We start from the raw sequence: 22,917 nt of genomic DNA, 5'->3' as shown, positions 1-22,917 counted from the left end.
TTACAGCTTGTGCTCTTGGGTGTCAGCTTCTGCTTTCTCCCTCACCCATTATATCCATCTTCCATTCTCAACTGCCTTCCCTGTGGACTTCAAACTACATCATCACATACAAAGACTGTGTAACCAGCTCCCACAATTGCATAAGGTCAAATCCCTGTAACACATTCCTGTGTATATATATAAGTACCTCCTGGCGGTCCTGTTTCTCTGACTGAACCCTGAATGATACGTCAGATTGTGTTATATAGAAGATACATCTAAATCTAATTGGGAAAATAAGTGTAGGTCATCAACTGGTGAGATACCACTGCAAAATAATGTCTAAATCTATGTTTATGCTAATGAAGGACTTTGTAGTTTTGTTGCTTACTATTTTGCATTAGTTTTTTGGTCAGTGAATAGTTACTCCTTGCTCATGAAGGCAAACAAATGGCCCAGCTATAATTCAGTTCAATAGAAGGGGAAACATCATTTACTACTACTACTACTACTACTACTATTTAGTGGTTTGTTTAGACCTTTACAGTTCAAAAAATACTTTATATTTTTTGAAATTTTGTGTAAGACAGGTACCCTTGTCACCATTTCACATATGAGAAAAGAGAGTCAGAGAGCTAAGTGCTTTATTCAAGTTCACAATGTTAGTAGATGACAAAGCCTTGTCTTAAAACAGTCGCTACCATTCTAAAGATAATATGATGGGTGCTTAATGTTGGCAAAGATTTTTTTAAAGAAGCGTGGGCCTTGACCTCAGGGAACTCACAAATTGATGGAAGAATAAGCATTTAAATAACTAAGTAAAATACAAGTTAGACTATAATGAGGACTAATATTAAGTTTCGTATCAGTCTTATTTACCTTTATAGCGCTAGCCTTAGAGCAGTGCCTAGCACATATTAGGCACCAATATATATCATCAAATAGGTAAAAAAATGAATGAATAAGTATAATCTATAATTCAGATATATACATGGGATCACCGAAGTTAAAACAATTGATTCTGTTTGGAAGGGTGAGAGAAGTAATTTGAGATGAACCTGAGGAGAGAAGACAATTTCAAAATAAAGAAGTATGTTAGAGCATTCCTGACAGACTTTACATCTGTGCCAGTCCTCTTCTGTGTGAGCTATGTCAGTCTGTGGGAGCTGCTGTCACAGCATGGCTGCTGACAAGTGGTGTAGGTCCATGCCCAGGAACTGAACCCAGGCCACTGAAGCAGAGTGCGCTGAATTTAACCACTAGGCCACGGGGCCAGCCTGCCCGGCAGACTTTTAAAATGTGACCAGGGACCTGGAGACTGGGTGGTTCCAATATTCTGCTGCAACTGGCATGAGAGAAGTCTGAGGAGAGGCTCAGACCAGATTAGGAGGGATCTTAACTGAATGTCGTACTAAGAAGTTTGATTTTTTTTGCCACAAGTGGTAAGTATGTAAGTTTAATTGAAAAAATAAACCCTTCATACTATGCTTCTCCCTCTCCTACAATATTTTATTTTGATTTTATAGCTCCAGTCAGGTCCTTCTAAGCTTTATGAATGCTTGTTTTTTCTTTTCAAGATAGATAAAAAGATTAACACCAGAACAGCCAAACACCCAGTCTGATCAGTAGCCTTTTGGCATCATGATGATTATAATGAAAATTTGAAATTTTTGTCTTTTTTTTGTGGATATTCAAGTTTTAAGAAACATTAGTATATTCTTCATATTTTATTATGTAAATAAAATATATTTAGCTTTTGATAAAAAATAGAATACTTTTAGATTTTTCAAATTAAAATTTGAAATATGTTATCCAAAAAAATAAAGAGCGAGCCAGCAGTCTTCCTAAGTCTTCTTGAACTCTGATTCAGTTCAACCACATGTGCCATGGGAGGCACTGTGCTCCATCAGTGATATGCCCAACACTCTCACATACTGAGGGAGGGAAGAAAGTGCTGTGTTGGAATAGATATGGAGAATTTTTTTTTGAATTTTAATTTGAAAGACTTTGAGGTTTTTCTCTTTCTTGGTCACTGTGCAGCAGTTCAGTAAAATGTGACTGCCCCCTCCTACCAAGTACAAACCATTGCTTCTGGCAGAAAAAGAGAAGAGGATGAGGGGGGAAAACAGAAGAGAGAAAGGTGTTAGCAAAGTTAGGACTTTATAATATAATTACTTGAACTATTTCAAAATGTGATTAAATTTTTCTTAATGAAATATTTTAAGTCCTTTAAAAAAAGCAAATTATGGAGAGTTTTTAAGTTTAGAAAAGTTAGAAAACAAATAGGGGTGGGGATGGTCACTATGGTAAAATTAAAGTTGTATACATATTATGCCATTAGTCTTAAGGCTAAAGGATAGCTGAATGCCCATTTGATTAACACAGTATTGTAAGGATTATGAAATAGTATGAGTCATAGTGTTTATTCAATATACATTATTGGGACAACCAGGAAACCAGCTAGAAAAAAGTTTAAGTTAGATCTATACTTCACATTCTAGTATGCCAGGATATATTTCAAATGGGTCAGAGATTTGAATGTAAAAAAAATGAAACCATTAAAATACTATAATAAACTCTGGGAGAATTATTTTATAACCTCAACAGGGGAATAGGGATACAAAATTCAGAAGCCATAAAAAAATTTGGTTTTTTTAAATATAAAAATGCAAAATTTCTATATAGCAAAAACGATCATAAGCAAAGTCAAAAGACAGTTCATATCATATTTATGATTCTAATTTTCCTGATATAGAGAGTTCCTACAAGTTGACTTAAAAAAAAAACAAACAAACAGCTAATCATAGGAGAAGTTCACAAAGAAAATACAAACCTCTTAATTACCTACCGCTCAGCAATTCTGATACCTATGCAAACCTGGAAGAAAAAGGGAATTAACACCCCAGGGGACAAGCCTTGAGCAATGGGAGATAGAAGCCACTGGTTAAACGTTTCCCTGCTCTGACCCTTGCGTGAATAATTTAAAGTGCATTCTCTGTGGCTCTTCAGAGGGTCCCCAGCAAGACTGAGCCCCATTTGCCTCTAACAGTGAATACTGTATCAATGCTTCTCAAACTTAGTAGAATACAAAACACACCAGTGTCTTGTTTAAATGTGGATTCTAATTCAGTAAGTCAGGGGTGGAGCCTGAGATTCTGCATTTCTAACAAGTTCTCGGTGCTGTTGATGCTGTGGATCACACTGTGAGTAGCAAGAAGCTAGAAAACATACCCTTCACTTGGCTTTTCCTCCTTCCCTATTTCGCTCTCCCAGTGCCTCAGATCCTCTTGGGATCACTTCCCAAAATAAACTATCCGTATACCAGGCTGTTTCTCAGGCTCAGTTATCAGGGAGAACCCAGGCTGAGACAAGTAGCATTGACCCAGCAATTCTATTTCTAGGCATATATCTATTCCTATAGATATGTTCACATATGTGTGAAATAATGTTATCTATAGGGTCATTCATTACCACATTGTAATAGCAAAAAATTGGAAACAACATAAGTGTCTATAAGTAAAAGACTAGTTGAAATGACTTATGGTATATCTATATTATGGAATGTTACATAGATATTAAAACAATCACAAGGCTCTTTATATTATGATAAGAAAAATATTCAAGGGGCTGACCATGTGGCATAGTGGTTGAATCCTGCTCACTCTGCTTTGGTGGCCCGAGTTCACAGGTTCAGATCCTTGGTACAGACCTACACCTCTTGACAGCCATGCTGTGGCAGTGACCCACATACAAAATGGAGGAAGACTGGCAACAGGTGTTACCTCAGGGCCAATCTTCTCAGGAAAAAAAAAATTCAAGATGTATGCTAAGTGTAAATGGCAAGGTACAGAGTACTGTGCATATTAGTACCTCAATTTTAGTAAAATAAAGGGAAAATTACATGATTTTTTTTTTGTATATGCTTAAAGTAACTCTGAACAGATACTGAAAATAAATAATATGATTGGGGTGAGGGAAAATGGGTGGCTTGGGGACAGGAAGGAAAGGGAGAATTTTCTTAGTAATGCCCTTTATATATCTTTGAAGTTTGAACCATGTGTTATGTTAACTATTGAGTTAAAATTTTATGCGTTTGGTCTAGAAGTATTTTCTTCCTTCTTTGAACCCCAAGCTACTCTAACATTTAATGTTGCCATATATTCAGATCAATATGGAATAAGATTACATGCCACCTATGTTATCATTATGTCCATATTTTAGTTTTCTGATAGATTCCAAGCTAAATTATGACAGCTATACTTTATATCTATGTTTTAAAAAATATATTAACTGTCAGAGCAAATAACACTATGTATGTAATCAGGGCTTTGTAGATACCTGCCAAGTTTATTTGGATACCCTACATTTGTCTCTACTACCAGAATAATCCCTATAGTAGTGCAAATTTGGCTTATTGCCTAAAATTCATAGTAATTGCAGTTACTCAGGAAGTCACCAGAACAGGAAAGGATGATGGTACTAAAACAAAAAAAGATGAATTATAGCAAAGTATGATTTTTTTAAAGCAAAGGAAGTATGTAATACATTTTAAAAGAATTCTTGGTAAATGGGTGAAATTTTAAAAGTTTTGGTATTCGAGGATTAAACTTAATTTATCCTAGAAATTCTCTTGTAGACTCTCAGTCTGTGATGATGCTAAAAGATCAACAAATACTTGGGTGACTACTCTGACCCAGTTCTAGGCCCTAGGGGTCAATGGTGAGCCAAAACAGACTTGGTTTCATACTCAATAAACATGCAGACTAGTGAGAGAGATGGATATTAAACAAATAGTGTTGTTCATGATTGAATAATTAGAAATGAATTAAGTGCTCTGAAAAATAGGGACGGGTTCTCTGATGGCATGTATAAAAGGAATCTGATGTAGGTGTAGGGATCAGGGAACAGGTAGTGCTGGGGTCGAGGTCTGAAAGATACTGAGGGTGTGTAAGGTTTACATCATGCAGCCTATGGTAAGGATTTCAGTCTGTCATTTTCAGATTATCAGTTATCTATTGCTGTGCAACAAACCACACCAAAACTAAATGGTTTAAAACTACAGTTTGTTATTCCTCACAGTTCTGCGGGTTGACTGGATGCTTGTTCTGCCGATCTTGCCTGCGCTCAGTGCTGCGGCTGCTTTCGGCTGGTGGCTGAGTTGGAGGCTGAGCCTCCCGCTCCATGTGGTCTTTCTTACCAGGCTTCTTTATGGCCTGGTGGTCGCAGAATTCCAAGAGGGTAAAGACAGTAGCTGCAAGGCTTCTTGTGGCCTAGGCTCTGGAACTTGCTGCACAACAACACTGTTTGTGCAAGCGAGTGAAAAGGCCGGTCTAGTTTCAAGGGATGAGGAGTAGATTCCACCTCTTTGATGGATGGAGCTACAAAGAATTTGTTGCCATGTTTTTCAATCTACTATAATCTATCAGGTAACTATTTATCCAATAAATAGTTATTTACTAAGATTGTTTTAAGAACTAGAAATAAATCATGAATAAGACAAAGTAATTTATAAGTTGCTATATTTTCCTTTTCCTTGGAGCACATGGTATTTTTGAATTGTCATTCATTTTCTATAAAGATGAGTATTCGTGAACATTTTTTTCCAATGGTATAAAAATGAATCATCACTAAATGAATAAAATATAAAAAGAAGAGGCTTACCTAATTGGAGAGGAGGAAGAAAATCACTGGGGATCATAGTAATTTTTAGCATTTCTAAATTTATAATAAAGAACATGTATTTTATAGTCAGAAAAGAATTAAGGCTATGTCAGTGTAGCCATGCAGTTATGAATGATATCTTTAAGCACAAAAATTAGTTCAGTAGTGAACTTCTCAGGGAAGTCAAGTTTTTCTTTGTAGTTATATTATAACTTTGCTCTCAGGTTTGTTTTAGCTATCTTTTAAAGATGACTTCTTCCCAGCTCAAAGTTTGCTCTTTTGGATAATTCTGAATGAATGATTAAGTAAGTGTTATATGTAACACTAATGACAAAGATATTAGCTACCTGGAATTTTGTTGTTTGCAGGAAACATCACAAGAAAACAAAAGCATTTTATTTGCTTACAAAGTTATTTATGAGTAGTAATCTAACTTTTTTCCTGATATTTTTTAAATTATAAGAATGACAAGAATGCTGCTTTTCTTCTGATGGAAAGTGACAGGCTGATCATCAGTTTACCCAGAGTAAAGTGGACAGAGGCAGCGCTGACTATGGCGTCTCAGCTGCAAGAAGAATGTATTGCATTTATTATAGAAAACTTCTCCAAGATCATTCAGAGTGAAAATTTTGCTCTTCTCTTACAGGTATTGTGTCTAAAGTTATATGCTATATTTAGTCCCATCTTTGTGTTCTGATTGTAATTATATAAGAGTTTTAAATGCAGGTTGCCTTTGATCAAATTAGTGTGACTTAAATTCCATAGCAGATGGCATGTTTGCATAGGATTTAGTGCAGTGATGGACAGGATTTTTGGCTCACAAGATAATGACGGCCGGAGGGGACAGATTTGAGGGACCTGGCAAGGCACAATGTAACTCTGGCCAACTCTAGCCCTCAATCAACATAAGCCATGTTTTAGAAACCAAAGACATAAAGTTATTGTTTTGTTCAGTAATACAGTTATGGTCTATGCAAAGTTCTCTGTGTTAACTGGGGACCCACTTTCTCTTAAATCTAGTTATTGAATAAAGAACTTCTGTTACTTATTTCCAGGTTCTGTTTTTATAGTATTTTAGCTCTTAAGAACAGAGTGTTGTGTGTGTATGTATGTATATGCAGATTTTTTAACAAAGGAAAAGGGATTAATAACAATTATAATTATGTAATTATAATATTATTAACAAGGGAAATAAGATTGCTGATTGACTTCGTACATTCAGTTATGATGAATGGCCTTCTGTTATGCCAGACTTTCACGTTTCTTACACATTTTACGTGTATTCCTATTAAATATCAATTTCTGTGTTTTGTAGTCACAAGCAATGAGCAGCACAGCTGATCTGTTGGACAAAATTTTAAAAGCAATTGAAGAAAACATTACCACTGAGAATAGTTGCTCTCTTCTTATGGCTCTGGACACGTTACTGAACTCTGACAGTACTAAGGAAATGGTATTGAATGTAATAAATTTCATTAAAATGATATAATATTGAACTATTTAAAAATTTAAAAATATGTGCACATTTTAAATGTTGCATGGTTCATTGAAGCTAGGTGATGGATAACTGAGGGTTGGTTTTAGTCTCTACTTTTGTGTATATCTGGAATTTTTTATGATACAAAATTTTAAAAATTTCATTTACCTCTAAATGGACTTATTATAAAGTTTAGAATTTGACAGTTTGACTGCCAGATTCTAAACATAGTTTGATACTTAGCAATATTAATTGGTATAGCATAACTTTAGTATCTCTGCCCTTTCACTACATTGAATTTCCTAAATATAAAACTTATATAGAATTTTAAGAGTTTTTCAGAATTTTTAATCGTCAGTGTCTTTTAGTTTTATAATAAATTTTTAGTTCCTTTTTGTCTTCATAAAAAAATCATATTTAAAATTGCATTGACTGGGACAAGTGAAATTAATATATTGTGTATTTTTAAATGCCTTTCATCAATGGTAATTAATAAACTAATTGCAAATTATTTTATATTTGTTCAAGAGTGATAAAAATTATCATATTTATTACTACTGCATAGAGTATTTGACCTTGTAATGTCATAGCTGATTTGAAAAGGCTGTGGAAAGTATTCATGGAAAGGCCATTGGTGGTTTAAAATAATGTTTGGTTGAAAGGATAAGGTTTAGTTTCATGTTCACTATAAAATTCTGTTGTTGAAGAGCAGCCTTCATAAATAACATGTACCCGTCGATCTTAAAAATCTAAGTGATGACATCATTGATCTAGCTTAGGAGTAAGTAGATTCGGAAAGGAATAATGACTGGTTGCTATGACAATGTGGCTCTCACCAGCTGCTGATTTGTTGCTTGAACACAGGGTTTTACGTGCAAGATCCAGGCTCTGCGTGATAAGCTGTGGATCTTCCTGGTTCAGTCTTTCTATGCTGTTCGTCACACAGAAAGCTGGAAGCTGATGAGCACAGATGATCAACAGAAAATCCAAGCAGGTATGTTAGCCTGGGATTTTTTATTCTTATAATCTTTCTGACAAGAGATATTTTGAGAGCATTCTAATAAGTGATAGAATTTACGTTTGTTTGCTTCTGTTCAGTAATATCTTGCTTATTGAAACTGGTGATAGTGTGTTTAGGCAGTTTTAATAATCATGCTTTTTTGCTGTTCTTAGAAAACAAAACTCATTTCCTTTGTATATATATCACTGTTTCATCCTACTTTATATTAGCAACAATGTTCCATCCAAATTTGCTTAAAGCATTCTTATAAAGAGAGAAGTATAGGAAAATGTAATTCACATAGAACAGATTACCAAACATACTTTCTCTCTCTTTTAAAATATATTTTTCCATAAAGCTTTTCCATGTTTTGCATAAGATACCGTTTCTTGTGGATTTGTCTAGATTCGATGGCTTTATTTCGTAATTGATTGGTTCAGTGATACGGCGTGTGCTATTGCAGAGCGTCCCTCAGGAGCTGCACAGTGGTCTCTGACATTACATAGGGACCATTTGAAACATTAGTATTAAACACAAGATCTATATTGCTCAGAATATGTTTTTGTTTCAAAAATATTAAAATAAAATTTTGAGGGTATGAAACTAAAAATGGCTTCATGACTATTTTGGGGTTGAAGCAGGTACCTTAGAAAAAATATTGGCAGATTCAGCAAGTATACTTTTAAAAACATTTTAAGTTAAGAGACTATATTTTATGAAGCAAACAATTTTGTACTATAAAACATAGAAGCCATATGTGATATAATATATTCTTGATAGTACATCAGTATGTTCAATTCTTTGATGGTTAGTCAGAATATGATTTGCTCTGTTTTGTATTAAGAGCATAACATGATAATGTAGCTAGATGTGATCTCAAGAACACTTTTCAAAGAAATTCCAACAAAATAATAAAACAAAATTGTGAAAAACAAAAATCATGAGAAGGTCTTTAGAAATTTGAAATTTTTTTCCTTGTACCTATTTCTGTACTGATTTTTAGATGATGGTTTATCTTTACTGTAAAATCTATACAATGTGAAGAAATAGGATGGGCATTCCATGAGTAGGTGTCATTCAGCTCTCTTCTGATTGGTAGTAAACTTTGTTTTTTTCCATTTTAGAGGATTTTATGGTTAAATTGGGCCTCAAACAATGTTCTTTATCTTAATCCTTCAAAGTACTAGTTAAAAATACATGTAAATACAGGCACACACATATATATACAATACATACACGTACGTAAAACAAAATATTATTAGTAATCCAACTAATTGTCAAAAAGAACTTTTCAATTCATTATATCAGTGTGAAAATATTTTTTTAAATCTTAAAGATGTTGAATTATAATGAGTACTGACTTATGCATAATTACTGCATTGGGAAACCCCAGATAAAGGAGTGATTCTAGGTTGTCTTTGTTGTATCATTTATGTTCTAGTTTGAGTTACTGACCTTTGAGAGAAATCTTTTATTAATTTCTTCCTGTATATTGTTGTGCAAAGTCATTTGCTAACCACAAGTCAGTCCTCATAATGCCATTTCTAGGGTCCTGCTTTGTCTTACAGCACAGATCCTATGGAATGGAGGTAGTAAAAGATCCATAGTAGACTTACAGATAATTTAATGTCTTTTTCATCAGCTGTTTTAATAAAAATCAAATCATTTTTGGAGATTATGTATATTTCTTCAAAATATATTTTTAAGTCCCATAACCTTCAAAAGGAAGAAATACATTAGCTAAACTATATTTATAACTCTTGGATCATTATTCCTATATATTTTCCTGACGTCATTCAAATTCTTATTTGAAGAACATAAACGTGAATTCCCCAATAATTCTCATATAAATCTAATCTATAAAATGAATTTTTATGTAATTCTAAAAACAATAAAATGGGTTTGAGGATTATTTATTGTTTTATTTTCAACAGAACCTTATTTTTTTCTCTTCTCTTTCCTCCTTCTCCATGATATGCCTGCAAAACCAGAAAATATTTGTAGTTAATTTCAACAGAGTATTTTCATATTTTCTAAGATAAACATTTTCTCATATTTAATTGTTTATAAAATATTACTTTTGCCACAATCTGAAACTTTTTGGAATCTGGAAAACTAAATGAAACCAGTTTCTCTAAAATTTCACAGCTTGAGACAGTTCTGGTTTTTTGTAAATGTATGAATCTTCTCTGTGAGATTGTACATTTCTCATTTATTCATTTTAATTACATAAAATCCATAGGGACCACAAAATGATATTGAAATGAAGTTCTTTAACAAAAATTCTAATATATAATAGGGACTTGTTTATGTGTACTAGGTTGGTTTCAGCTTTTTAAAAGTTATTTCCATTGAAATATATCTTTTTCTACTAGTTTACTATTTTCCTCTACTTCTAGAATAATAGTAATAATAATGCTTCTGATAAAAACAAATTGCTGTTTCCTTTTACAGCTGCGTTTGACAAAGGTGATGATCGAAGACTTGGCAAAAAGCCTATATTCAGTAGCTCTCAGGTAAACTTTTAAAATTTTATACGTCTAAATGAAAAGATGCCAAATAATTTAAATTTTATTATTTTATATTTCAGAGTAATTTTTAAAAATTTATTCTTTCGTTAATTAAAGCTATTTCTTAATGGAAGTAATTTTGAGTCTTTTTTAAATCAAGTGAACATTTCATAGATTTTTAAATGATGTGAATTTTTGATATCTAGCTGTCATAGGAAGTGAAATATTGTCTACCTTTTTTTATTTCCTTGAAAACCTTTTTGGCAACTACCGTATTGGAGTTATTCCAGTGCATCAGAAAGTGTCTAGAATTCTAGACCTAATTCAATGTCTATTTTTCTAATTAACCTACTTCTAACAAAAGAAGATTTTAGTTGTCCCAGTTTTCTCTGTATTAAAATTTTAATTCACATAATATGTTTTTGGTGTGAAAAAGGCAATTAGTGCCAAGAACATAGTTGTGTTTTACTTTAAAAGTTACTTGGTGTGCTTATGTGCAATATCTAAAATAGTCAAACTCTTAGAAACAGAAAGTAAATGGTGGTTTCCAGGGGCTGGAGGGACAAGGAAAAGGAAAATTGTTCAATGGATATAGAGTTTTAGTTTTGCAAGATGGAAAAATTCTAGAGATTTGTTGCACAACATGGTGCGTATAATTAACATTACTGCCCACTTAAAAATGGTTCAGATGGTAAATTTTATGTTATTTGTTTTTTACCACACACACACACACACACACACACACACACACAGAAGTTAATTGGTGTATTTGTTATAACGTGAAATACATTTTCTTTCCCCAAAATGTTATTAATGATGGTTAGAGTTCCAAGCTGGAAGTGTGAAATCCTACTAACCTAATACACATATTACAATGATATGGAGACATACATTGAGAGTTCCAGTTTGGAATGTAAAGAACATATTTCCCTTGCAGAGTGGAACAGGAAGTCGTTTCTTCCTCATCGGCCAGTAGATAGAAACTTAGACAACTCCAAAAGCTTCCTAGGACTGTTTCCCAAAGTGTGTTCCACAGTATGCCAGCTCCATCATATGTTCCACCTAGGGATATCTAGCGTCAACTAAGTTTGAGAATTGCTACACACCATAGTCCCTCTTAGAGACTGGTGATGCACATTAGCACCTTAAGAGGTCTGAGAAACACTATAGTAAAGAACAGTTTTGAATTCTGTTCTACCCAGAATTTCCCCACATTTTGTAAGCATGGAACATCACTAGACTCCCCTTCGACCCCTTTTAAACACATTATACAGTTCCACAGAACAGACTCTAGGAAATAGTACCTTAGGACATGTTTTTCTGTGTACTTGTTCCGTGTTACCTCCTGTGGGTTTTTTTTAGGGCCCCCAGGAGTTAGCCTACCTGCCTTCCTTCCTCCTTTTCTACTAACTGTTACCAACCAGGCTTTTCCTCCTTTCTTGCCATCAGCAGAATAGAGCACAGTCTCATTGCTGTTCCTTATCTCCCTGACTTTCAGGTGGTCTAAGAGTTTATACTGTTACGCACAATGGGAAGGAAACGGGGCAGTATGTTTCCCTCAGAAGGGCAGTGGTATACTGAAATGGGTGCTGGACACAGAATCAGAAGAGTTCAAATACTGACTTCACATTTATTATCTGTGTCATTTGTGAGTCTTAGTTTGCTTATCTGTAAAATGGAGTAATAAAACCTAGCAGGATTAATGTGAAAATTAAGTGAAATAATTTATGTGCAGTTATCCAGTGTGTAGTAAGTGTTCTATAAGTGTGGAATGAATAAATGTGTTTTCCAGAAGGAAATGAGATCTTCTGGAGGTGGGAGAAAGTTAATGAGATAAGACAGAGAAAAAGGTTTAAGAAGGGTGCTGTTACTGAAATACTTAAGGATAAAATTCTATGATGTCTGGGATTTGCTTCAAAATAAAATGGGGGTAGTTATATATGAAACAGAATTGGCCAAGAGTTGATACTTGTTAAGACTGGGTAATAGATACATGGAATTCATTGTGCTGTTCTGTCTTCTTTTGATTATGTTTAAATTTTTCTATAATAAAAAGTTAAACCAAAAAGGAAAAACAAAAGAAAGGAATAATACTAGAAATGAGAAGCATGTCTAAGAAGAAGCCTTTAGAGGATTGCCCTCTTTTTCTTCATTTTTGTCACTAACATGTGGTGACTATTCCCAGTTGGCTATTTGTGTATAAGAAATATCTGTGAACTCTGCAGATGTAGGTCAGAGACTGCCTTGAAATGGGTACTTGTGCATTGAATTCTCATCATGCTATGCTATGGTAACGTGAAATTTCTAAAGGAATGTAGTTACCCCATCTACTCCATAGATCTCACCCATAGCGTGATGCTTTATAGTAGATAGAATCAAGGATACAGTAAATTAGGTAGGGTCAGTTTTAAGGGTGGAAAGAGGTCTAAAATCAGAAATCTGCCTGGTTTTATGTATTAAAAATAGAGAAATATTATTTTTTGAGCTAAGGTTTAATCAAGACACAAAAGAATGAAGACCAAGCCTATTTGAATTTTATAAATATTACATAGACTCCCGGAATACTGAACTGCATAGAACCAGTCTCCACTCTCTGAACATGCATAATCTGAGGCCCAGAGATGTTAATGATTTCTCAAATATCCTAAGTCAGTTAGAGGCAAAGCTAGAACAAGAATTCATGATTCCTTTATTGCCGTACCTTGCTTTTTCCTAACTTTAGCCAGGTTATTTATTACTTATTATGTATGTATTATATAATGTCTGTGTATTCATATACACACACACACACATGTCATTTTGTCTTAGACACATTTTAATATAATTAGAATCTTTCTAGATTTAGAAATAATTAGACCTTGAACTGTATATCAATATATGCTCAGGTTTAACAACATTCGTTACATTTTTTTGAATACCCAGGATGTGATGGACACAGTGCTAAGAGATATAAAGATGAAGACAACACAAGCTCTGCTCATACCTTTACAATCTCATACACCTTTCCAAAGTGGGGGGAAAATATTTACATAAATAATGGCAATATAATTTTAAAATTTTATTCTAAAATTCCTACCAATTTTTAAAATTTTGTTGTTTCCTTCCATATCAAGGTTGATTCTAAGCAAAATGATGATGTAGGTGCATTTGTCGTTGGTGCCCTTTTATTTTCCCCTTTTTACCCATTTCACCTATTTTTAGGACCTTTTCCTCCACTTCCTCCAGACAGCCAATACTGTGTTACTATCTTTTTTCTTCCAAAAACCAAACTTTTCAGATGTAATGTGTTATGTTTCTCAGAAACGTTTTTTATTTTCTTAATGAGGACTCCAAGAAATAAGCAGTTCTTACCATAGAGGATTAAATCTTTAGTGGTAAAATTTATGATATTTGGGATAGAGTTGAAGAGAGAATTTTTGGTGAAAATCTTTATAATGTCCCTCAAATTATACCATATAGATGACTACCAGCTTAGAGCAGTAAGTCATGAGGTCAAGTGCTAGTCCATCCCTTATCAGCATATGACCTTGAGTAAATTACACACCTGCTTTAATCCTCAGTTTCTTGTCTTGTGAGGAAAAGTGTTTAGCACAGAACCTGGGAATGTGCCCTCAAAAAATGTTGGATACTTATATGTTATCATATACCCCAGGCATCCTGACACCTTTAGATATTAATCTCTACCATAACTTCATAAAGTTAAATAGTATGCCTTTTAAAATAGTATTGCCTTTTAATTTTTTATGCTGTATTTCAGATTTTATTAAAGTAATGTGATTGAAAACACAAAGTATTGCTCAAAATGGTCAAAGATAATTCAAGTTTTGACTAGCCCTAAATGGTAATATGAAGTTCGCTGTTTTCACCTCTTTGAAAAACTGGCTTATTAAAACATAAAGTATTATATGTCAAAGACTTCGGTCAAGTTACAAAGTATTTTTTCTTCTTTGTAGCAAAGGAGACAAGTTTCTGACTCCAGTGTTATAAAGAACAGATCTTGGAGAGGAAATAACAAGAAAGAGTGTTGGAGTTCCCCCTCTACTAATCAAAAGATGAAATCCGATGGATTAGGAGCATCTGGACATTCATCAAGTACTAATAGAAATACTATAAATAAAACTTTGAAGCATGACGATTTAAAGGAAAAGGATGGTACAAAAATAGCATCTAAGATTACAAAAGAGCTGAAAACTGGGGGAAAAAATGTTTCTGGAAAGCCCAAAGCTATGATAAAGCCCAAAACAGAAAGCAGTGATAATGCAAAGTCAGCAAACCTGTCACCCAGACAAGTTGTGGAAAGATCAGCGACAGCAGCAGCAAACGGACAGAAAAGTTCATTGAATGGAAAAGCAGTGAGAAATGAGGACGGGCAAATTACAGGTGCCAGACCCAAGGTACTCACTGGAAACTTAAATGTGCAAGCCAAAGCAAAGCCTTTGAAGAAAGGGACAAGGAAAGATTCTCCATGCCGTGGTGTCGCAGGACCCTCTAGCAGATCGACAAATTCAAGTATGGAATTATTGGTTTCCACTGAATGTCCAGGTGAACCAAAAGAAAATGGATCAATAGGAGAAGAAAGGTCGTCTGGTCATAAACTGTCTTTTTGTGAATCTCCAGGACAGACAGTGAAAAACAGTGTAGAAAGTATCAAAACTTCCACTGTAGGTGGGTTTTAGCACTCTAATTTTTAATAGCTGCTGACAGTTAAATGACCTGTGTTTGGACTTTTATTTAGTTTCAAATGCCAAAAAGTCTTTATTTACATGTATTCATGCCAACAGAAAATGCAGTTCTTCTCATGTTAACATTTAATTTTGCTTAGGGTGTCTGACCAGTGAATTTATACATAATAGTTACATATTTAGTGTTTCATGACTCACTTTTTCTTAACTTACAGCAGTGAAATCTCAATCTGTTTCAAAAGTTGCCAATGGAACTTCCGTTAAAAAAAGCATTAACAAACAAGAAACTACTATAAATAACAGGTAAGTCCTCGTTCATTATTTTACCTATACATTAACTTTCTCTGAAAGTTAACTAATTATATAACTTCCAGCTAAATGTTTTTCTTCTTTGTTAGAAAATTTAATGCATTTACACGATGACATTTTAAAACTTCTTACTTAAAAGAAGTTAGTATATTTATGCAAAATGATTGATACAAAATGATAGAAGAATACTTTCCCCTTGTGGCACTTGATTATGCATTGCTTTATCATCCTTGATCTACAGTTTTATAAACTTAAAGCCTTACGAATATATGGTTTTTCTGTTTTCGGAAGGGATATATTTTTTATTTCTTTGAGAAAAAATATATTTCATGTATGGGTCTTCTAAAAGCTCGTGTTTTGGAATCTCAATGTAATACTGAATGTGATCATTTTTCTTAGTGTGCCAAAAAAGGTCACTAGCAAAGGACATAGTGACCCAGTACCTCAGGCAATTTTAAAGAAAAGAGGAAATGACAATGGATGTGCTGCAGCTCAGCAGAGGACCAAGAAGGCCCCATCTAATCTTGCTAGAACTCAAGGTAAAGCTGAAATAGTCCTGGGTCTTATTTCCTTGTTTAAATTGAGTAGGCAGAACTCTGCTTTGGAACTTCAGTGGCAAATAAGCAAAATATAATATGGTTTCAGTCATTTTATGTTTGTTTCATGCTTTAGAGATGAGATTTTATACTTTTACATTTCAGACAAGCATTTTGGTATGTTTAGGTATGGGTTTGGTTTGTTGTCTTTTGTGAGAGAAATACTTAAGGGAGTCACTAGTTTATCTGCATTTCCGGTCCTTTTACATGTTATGCCCATGTTTCTTCAAAGTTTCATTGATAACTATAGGAATTCCATCTGCAAAACCAGCGCTAAAGAGCTCTTTAAAACGTAATGGTACAGGGGCTGGCCCGGTGGCCGAGTGGTTAAGTTCGCGCGCTCTGCTGCAGGCGGCCCAGTGTTTCGTTGGTTCGAATCCTGGGCGCGGACATGGCACTGCTCATCAGACCACGCTGAGGCAGCATCCCACATGCCACAACTAGAAGAACCCACAACGAAGAATACACAACTATGTACCGGGGGGCTTTGGGGAGAAAAAGGAAAAAATAAAATCTTTAAAAAAAAAAAAAAAACGTAATGGTACAGTCTAGGGAGCTGTAATACGTCGGGAGGAAGATTTTTCCTCTGGAATCTGCGCTGTGCCTGTTGTTTTCCATGTTCTAAGAAAGAAAAGAGTACTGATCAAATTGCATAATTTGCTAACATAACTGATTTTATAAATTAATTTGCTTTACACAGTAAGCATTCACATAGGTAAGAGCAGTTTGTAAAATCCTAAAAATAATTTTGAGTTAGGTAATGAATTAATACTGAAAGTTAATTTAAAAATAAGCCAGAGAAAAATTATTCGTGTTCTAGTAATAGCTAAAGATTTGACAATTTAAAAGATTTGGTCATTCTGTCTGACAAATTTGAATGCTCAAAATGTCATCACTAGGACGTTAGCCAGTGTAAACAAATGGATTCCCCAAATTAACCCTCTTTCCTTCCAGTGACCAGTTTTAGTTTCCCCTGCATATCTAAGTTATTAACCCTAATGAGCTACAATAATAATGATCTGATTATGAGAAATAAATTAGTTTTGTTCATGTTTGAGGGGAAAAATTGCAACAATTTCAATTATGGTTAGCTTGATTCTGCTTTTCAGCTGTGTGGAACAGTCTTTTTTTCTCCCAAAACTTCAAAGGGAAGACCCTTCCTGCTCTTTTGGTATGAGAAAATCAGATTTTTCCACCCCTATAAATTTATGCAAATCCAATTCTGGCATAAGGATCAAGGCTCTTTACTTGGGGAAGAAAGATCCTAGTTTAATAATTTTACTAAGACGCTGGAATAGTCCCTCTATATTTGTAATAGAAAAATACTTTCTTTTTTTATTTTATATGCCCACTAACTCCTAATCTGTAATTGTCCATTTGATTGTAGACATATTACCATTTCATTATTTTATTTTATTTCTTATAAAGTAATTTAAAAACAAATATTGAATTTCATTCACAAATTGGAAGGTATATTATATTTTTGAATTTTCTTTTCTTAGGATCTCAAGGAGAGTCACCAAAATCAGTAAAATCTTCAGTCTCTTCAAGGCAGTCTGAAGAAAGTGTGACAAAATTAGACTACAATACAACTACAGATAAACAAACATCTAAGAGAAAAAATGTCAAGCAAGGACACACAACTTTGCCTAAGGTTAATGCAAAAACAGTAGCAATGCCTAAAAACCTAAATCAATCTAAGAAAGGTGAAACTTTGAATATTAAAGATTCAAAACAGAAAATGCTTTCTGGACAGGTTATATTGAAGACTCAGCCTTCTTCTCAAAGACCGTTAAAAAGTGAAACATCTGTTGTCCAAAAAAATATGCTTCATGATGTATGTGACAATAAGAAAGGCAGTGTTTCTGAACAGAAACCTCACAAACCTCTAATTAATCTCACATCTGAAATCAGTGGTACAGAAGCAGTCCAATCATCATGCAAACCTGACCCACAAAAGCCATTAAACAATCAAGAAAAAGAGAAATTGGTGTTAGAATGCCAAAATATTTCAAGTCTTGATAAATCAATAAAACATGAACTGGAATCAAAACAGATTTGTTCAGGTAAAAGTGAAACCAAATTTTCCAATCACAAACAAACAGATCATTGCAGCACAGCAAAAATACATTGTCATTCTGATGGTAGTGATAATATAGATCTGAAATTTTATAGCACTGCTGCCCTAAAATCGTTGATTTCAAATCCCAATGAAAACTCCTTGAACTCTAATGCAGGTTATGATTTAGATTCAACAAATGCAGCGCAAGTCCATGCAGTATCAGATAGGGAGCAGCAAGTAGGGAGAAAAGATACAAACAAAAAATTAAGCATTAACTATGTGAAAGATGTTTTACCTTGTGCTCCTGAAAGGACAAATGGTACTTTAAATTCTGTTCGAGATGACAGAAAATCTAAAATTCATGTAGAGGAACAGACAATTCCTAGTCAGTTGTCTGATGACTCTGCTATGAATGAAGACAAACATGCTACAGCAGACTCTGATATTTCTTCCAAGTGTTTTTTGGAACAAATATCAGGAAAAAATTCTCCTAAAGATATGGAAACAACAGAAACTCCAGAGAGCCATGAAACTCCAGAGGCTCCATTCATGAGTCAGTGGAGTTTGAGTACCAGTGTTCTGCATCAGAGAGAGAGTCCTGAATCTGACACTGGCAGTGCTACCACATCCTCTGATGATATAAAGCCCCGATCTGAAGACTATGACGCAGGAGGGTCTCAGGATGATGATGGGTCAAATGACAGAGGGATTTCTAAATGTGGCACTATGCTGTGCCATGATTTTCTTGGAAGAAGTAGCAGTGATACCAGTACTCCTGAAGAATTAAAAATATATGATAGTAACTTAAGAATTGAAGTGAAAATGAAAAGGCAAAGTAGTAATGATCTTTTCCAAGTTAATTCGACAAGTGATGATGAGATTCCTAGGAAAAGGCCAGAAATTTGGTCTCGATCTACAGTAGTCCACCCTAGGGAAAAAGAAAACATTCTACGAGGCAGTGTCCAGTTCGCTCAGGAGGTAGACCAAGTTTCTTCCTCGGCAGATGAAACAGAGGATGAAAGATCTGAAGCTGAAAATGTTGCAGAACATTTCTCTACATCTAACTCAGCTCCTCAGCAGTTTCAGGGAATAATTAATTTAGCTTTCGAAGACGCAACAGAAAATGAAAGTCGCGAGTTTTCTGCAACTAAAAATTTTAAGAGATCAGTTTTACTTTCAGTAGATGAATGTGAAGAACTAGGGTCTGATGAAGGGGAAGTCCATACTCCCTTTCAGCCTTCAACAGATTCTCTTTCACCTTCTGATGTTTTTGATGGCGTTTCTCAGGAGCATCATGGAAGGACTTGCTATTCCAGATACTCACAAGGAAGGAAAGGTAGTACTTTAGAATGTAAACAAGATAAAGGCAATAGTGTATGTAAAAATGAAAGCTCTCTCTTCGGTGTTAGTAGCACTGACTCTTCAAGAAAAGATAAACAGAGCACTTCAGCCGCAGGAAAAAAATACACAATAGGTGCCCTGTCCAAAGAAGGCAGACAGCTTCTTCCACAAGATAAAAGAGTAAATCGTGGAAGCGATGTGGATAATGACTTTCAGCAATGCAGCAAACTCTCAGATAGAGATGTAAAATCTCAAGAAAGACCATGTCATTTGGAGCTTCATCAAAGAGAACCCAATTCTGACATACCAAAGAACAGCTCTACAAAATCTCTGGACTCCTGCCAGAGTCAGCCTCTGCCTCAGGAAGGTCAAGTGAAAGAGAGCCATTCTACAGCTACCGAAAAAGCTAATATTGCTTTATCTGCAGGTAATGTACAGAAATAGAAATGCTAAATCCATAATAAAATGAATTTATAGAATTTTAAAGTGGCACGTAGCCCTGAAAGTTATATTTTAATTAGACAGAATAATTACTTAAGCAACAGATTCAAATTTTAAAGGAAAACTTAAATTCTTGATAATGTAAAAATTAGCTAGTTACTTACTCTTTATAGTTCACTTAAAATCCTAGTTGCAGAATTAATATCTAGTAAAAATTTTGGTTATTTATTAGACCTACTTATTATAGGTCTTACTATTAGACCTATTTGTTATAAACTACTAAGAGATTTTACATGAAAGAGTGAAGAGAAAAACTTAGTTTGCTATTATTTAGTTATTTTTGTCTAATTTAACATAGGAATTCTTGACTATTAGAAATTTTATTATATATTGGATATGATTTATGGACTATGCTAGTATATATATCTAAGAGCGCTGTGCAATAACTATAGTAATATGTAACTAAAAGCACTAAGCTATTTTAACTAGATTAATTATTATAATTTGTATACATTTTACAGAGATTAAGACTTTCAGGGTCACTATAATTCTATTCTAAAATTTTCAAGTAAAAAGATAAATTTCCTAAAAGAGATTATATTTAGAAGCAATGATAATATATGAAAAAAGCCCAGGCTTATTTCATATGTATAGATGATTTCCTGTCTAATTGTTTTGTGTGTTTGTTTCCCTTATTATAGTAATTTGATCGAATGACCCACATTGAAAATATGCAATAGTGGCTGACTGAGTAGCTATTGTATATCAAAACTAAGAAAAATACTGATCAGTAGTCCCTGTTCAGCAAAATCATAAGAACAGGGAACTCTTTAAAGTTGTACTTTTTTGTCTGTCTTGCTTGCATCTTCCTCTGCATGTGCAATATACAAATAAGACTCTAGATAAAATGTATTTATTCCCCTTTTGGAACTGACTTACCTTAAAAGTCATCATCAAATAACCATGTCTTTTTTTCTCTTTAAGTTTCTATTGTAGTGAATTAGATATATGTGCACATTCTGTTTATGTTTAAATGATTTCTGTTGTTTTCTGTATCATGAGTTTTCAAATTAAGGTATGGAGAATTACTGTTAGTTGCTGATGTTGATTTTGCTGCTAAACGTTATCCTTGAGTTGTTTTTTTTTTAACATGGAAAAAAATGCCTCAAAAATCCTGTTAATTTTCTATAAATGTTATTTTTTCTCATTCTATGTTTTTTTGGGACTATAATTATTATATTGTGTTAATATTGTTCTACAAAACTCTGAGGGGTACCAACATGTGCAATTTTTACATTGTGTAGTATTATGAATTATTTCAGGAGACATAGATGATTGTGACACACTGGCACAAACCTACATGTATGACCATCGGCCTTCAAAAACCCTCTCTCCAATATATGAGATGGATGTAATAGAAGCATTTGAGCAGAAAATGGATTCAGAAACACACGTTACAGACAGGGATTTTGAAGATGATCAACACTTTGCAAAACAAGATTGGACACTATTAAAGCAACTGCTCTCTGAACAGGATTCAAACTTAAATATTACAAATTCTGTTCCTGAAGACTTAAATTTAGCACAGTATCTAATCAATCAGACACTACTCTTAGCACGAGACAGCTCAAAACCTCAGGGTAAAGCACATGTTGACACTTTGAACAGATGGAGTGAACTGACGTCTCCACTTGATGATTCCGCAGCAAGCATCACCATGGCTAGTTTTTCCTCTGAAGACTGTTCACCCCAAGGGGAGTGGACAATTCTGGAACTGGAAACTCAGCACTAAGAGTATTAACATTTTGGAAAATTTTGAACTATGCCACCCCTTTATTTTTTGATGCTTATATTATATCCAAATGATACTTACATTAGCCAGAGATAGACTGTCCTTAATATTGAGGGAGTCTTTCCAGTTTATTGAGGTAAATATAGTTTGTTTATTAATAATAATCACATGTAGAAAAAGTGTTTTTCTAAAATTTTTGAGCATGTTTTCTTAATTATTAGAGAAATTAGAAGACTTGCAAGGAAATCCTTCCTTGAGTTTTCCTTTCCTAATTGATCATTTGTTCACTTGTTTATCATTCAAGAATTTAAAATGTGAATGCAGAAGTAGATCAGTCCCTTTACTTTTTTGCTCTGCGTATGGTAACATAGTAATTTAACAATAAAAAACTTACCGTGCTTGTGTCAGTTTATGTAGAGTTAATACGTGAGTAACGTTCAAACTCAGGTTCGTGTGGTTGAGGCTGATAGCTGAATATTAGTCATTTTCCCAACAATTCAGGGACAGGAAATTGTGGAGTGAATGCATCTCAATTTTCAGTCACATTGTTACTAAAACAGAAAAATGGAATCCCCTGTAATTCTCTTTCTGGGGTATATTCAGAGAGAGACATCTGCCCTTGTTCAAAAAAAGTGGGAAAACTGTCCATCTGTTTTATCTATGTAGATTCCCTTTATAGTTAGTTAATTTTAGTTAGTTGAATTTTGTTAACTCTCCATTCTCTCTTCCATATTAGAGATATTTTGTAACTGAACCTGCAATAAGCCTGTACTAACTTGAAAATGGGTACATGAGGCAACTGAGTTTCTGAGTTACATTGCATGTGGGTGCACCCGTGTCTGTTTGCTTTCTCCATGTATCTGTGAGCTCTAGTTCCTTAGTTCCTTGATCACATTGTCTTTCAGTCTTTAATTTTGGTGGCAAGGCAAAGATAAAAGTCTTTTCTACAAAATGCCATTGGGGAGTGAACACTTGGGTACCTACTTGATATGGGTGGGTGTTGCCCTTAGGATGATGAGATTTAGTAGAATTAGCCTCTCCCAAAGCTTTGTAACTAACTCATAATT

General features: G+C 34.2%; 1 protein-coding gene across 6 annotated transcripts in view; it reads left to right on the top strand.

Annotated features, from left to right (window-relative positions):
• Positions 1 to 22,917, top strand: part of BTBD8 (BTB domain containing 8) — an 88,196-nt gene that overhangs the window by 55,188 nt on the left and 10,091 nt on the right. For 3 of the 6 annotated variants that reach the window (XM_070592676.1, XM_070592679.1, XM_070592680.1), the window contains 9 exons: positions 6,104 to 6,286; positions 6,956 to 7,093; positions 7,982 to 8,111; positions 10,572 to 10,633; positions 14,581 to 15,292; positions 15,525 to 15,612; positions 16,018 to 16,157; positions 17,717 to 20,044; positions 21,381 to 22,257. In XM_070592676.1, the coding sequence (XP_070448777.1) occupies positions 6,104 to 6,286; positions 6,956 to 7,093; positions 7,982 to 8,111; positions 10,572 to 10,633; positions 14,581 to 15,292; positions 15,525 to 15,612; positions 16,018 to 16,157; positions 17,717 to 20,044; positions 21,381 to 21,850 (4,251 nt within the window). In that variant the 3' untranslated portion in view covers positions 21,851 to 22,257. Of the gene's footprint in view, positions 1 to 6,103; positions 6,287 to 6,955; positions 7,103 to 7,981; positions 8,112 to 10,571; positions 10,634 to 14,580; positions 15,293 to 15,524; positions 15,613 to 16,017; positions 16,158 to 17,716; positions 20,045 to 21,380; positions 22,258 to 22,917 lie in introns of those variants that run through there. The other 3 variants (XM_070592678.1, XM_070592675.1, XM_070592677.1) reach the window with 2 other exon arrangements.

Source organism: Equus przewalskii, chromosome 24 (genome assembly GCF_037783145.1).
Source record: "Equus przewalskii isolate Varuska chromosome 24, EquPr2, whole genome shotgun sequence".
Classification (NCBI taxonomy): Eukaryota; Metazoa; Chordata; class Mammalia; order Perissodactyla; family Equidae; genus Equus; species Equus przewalskii.
Note: the sequence above shows the minus strand (reverse complement) of the source record. Positions and strands in the feature narration are given on the sequence as shown.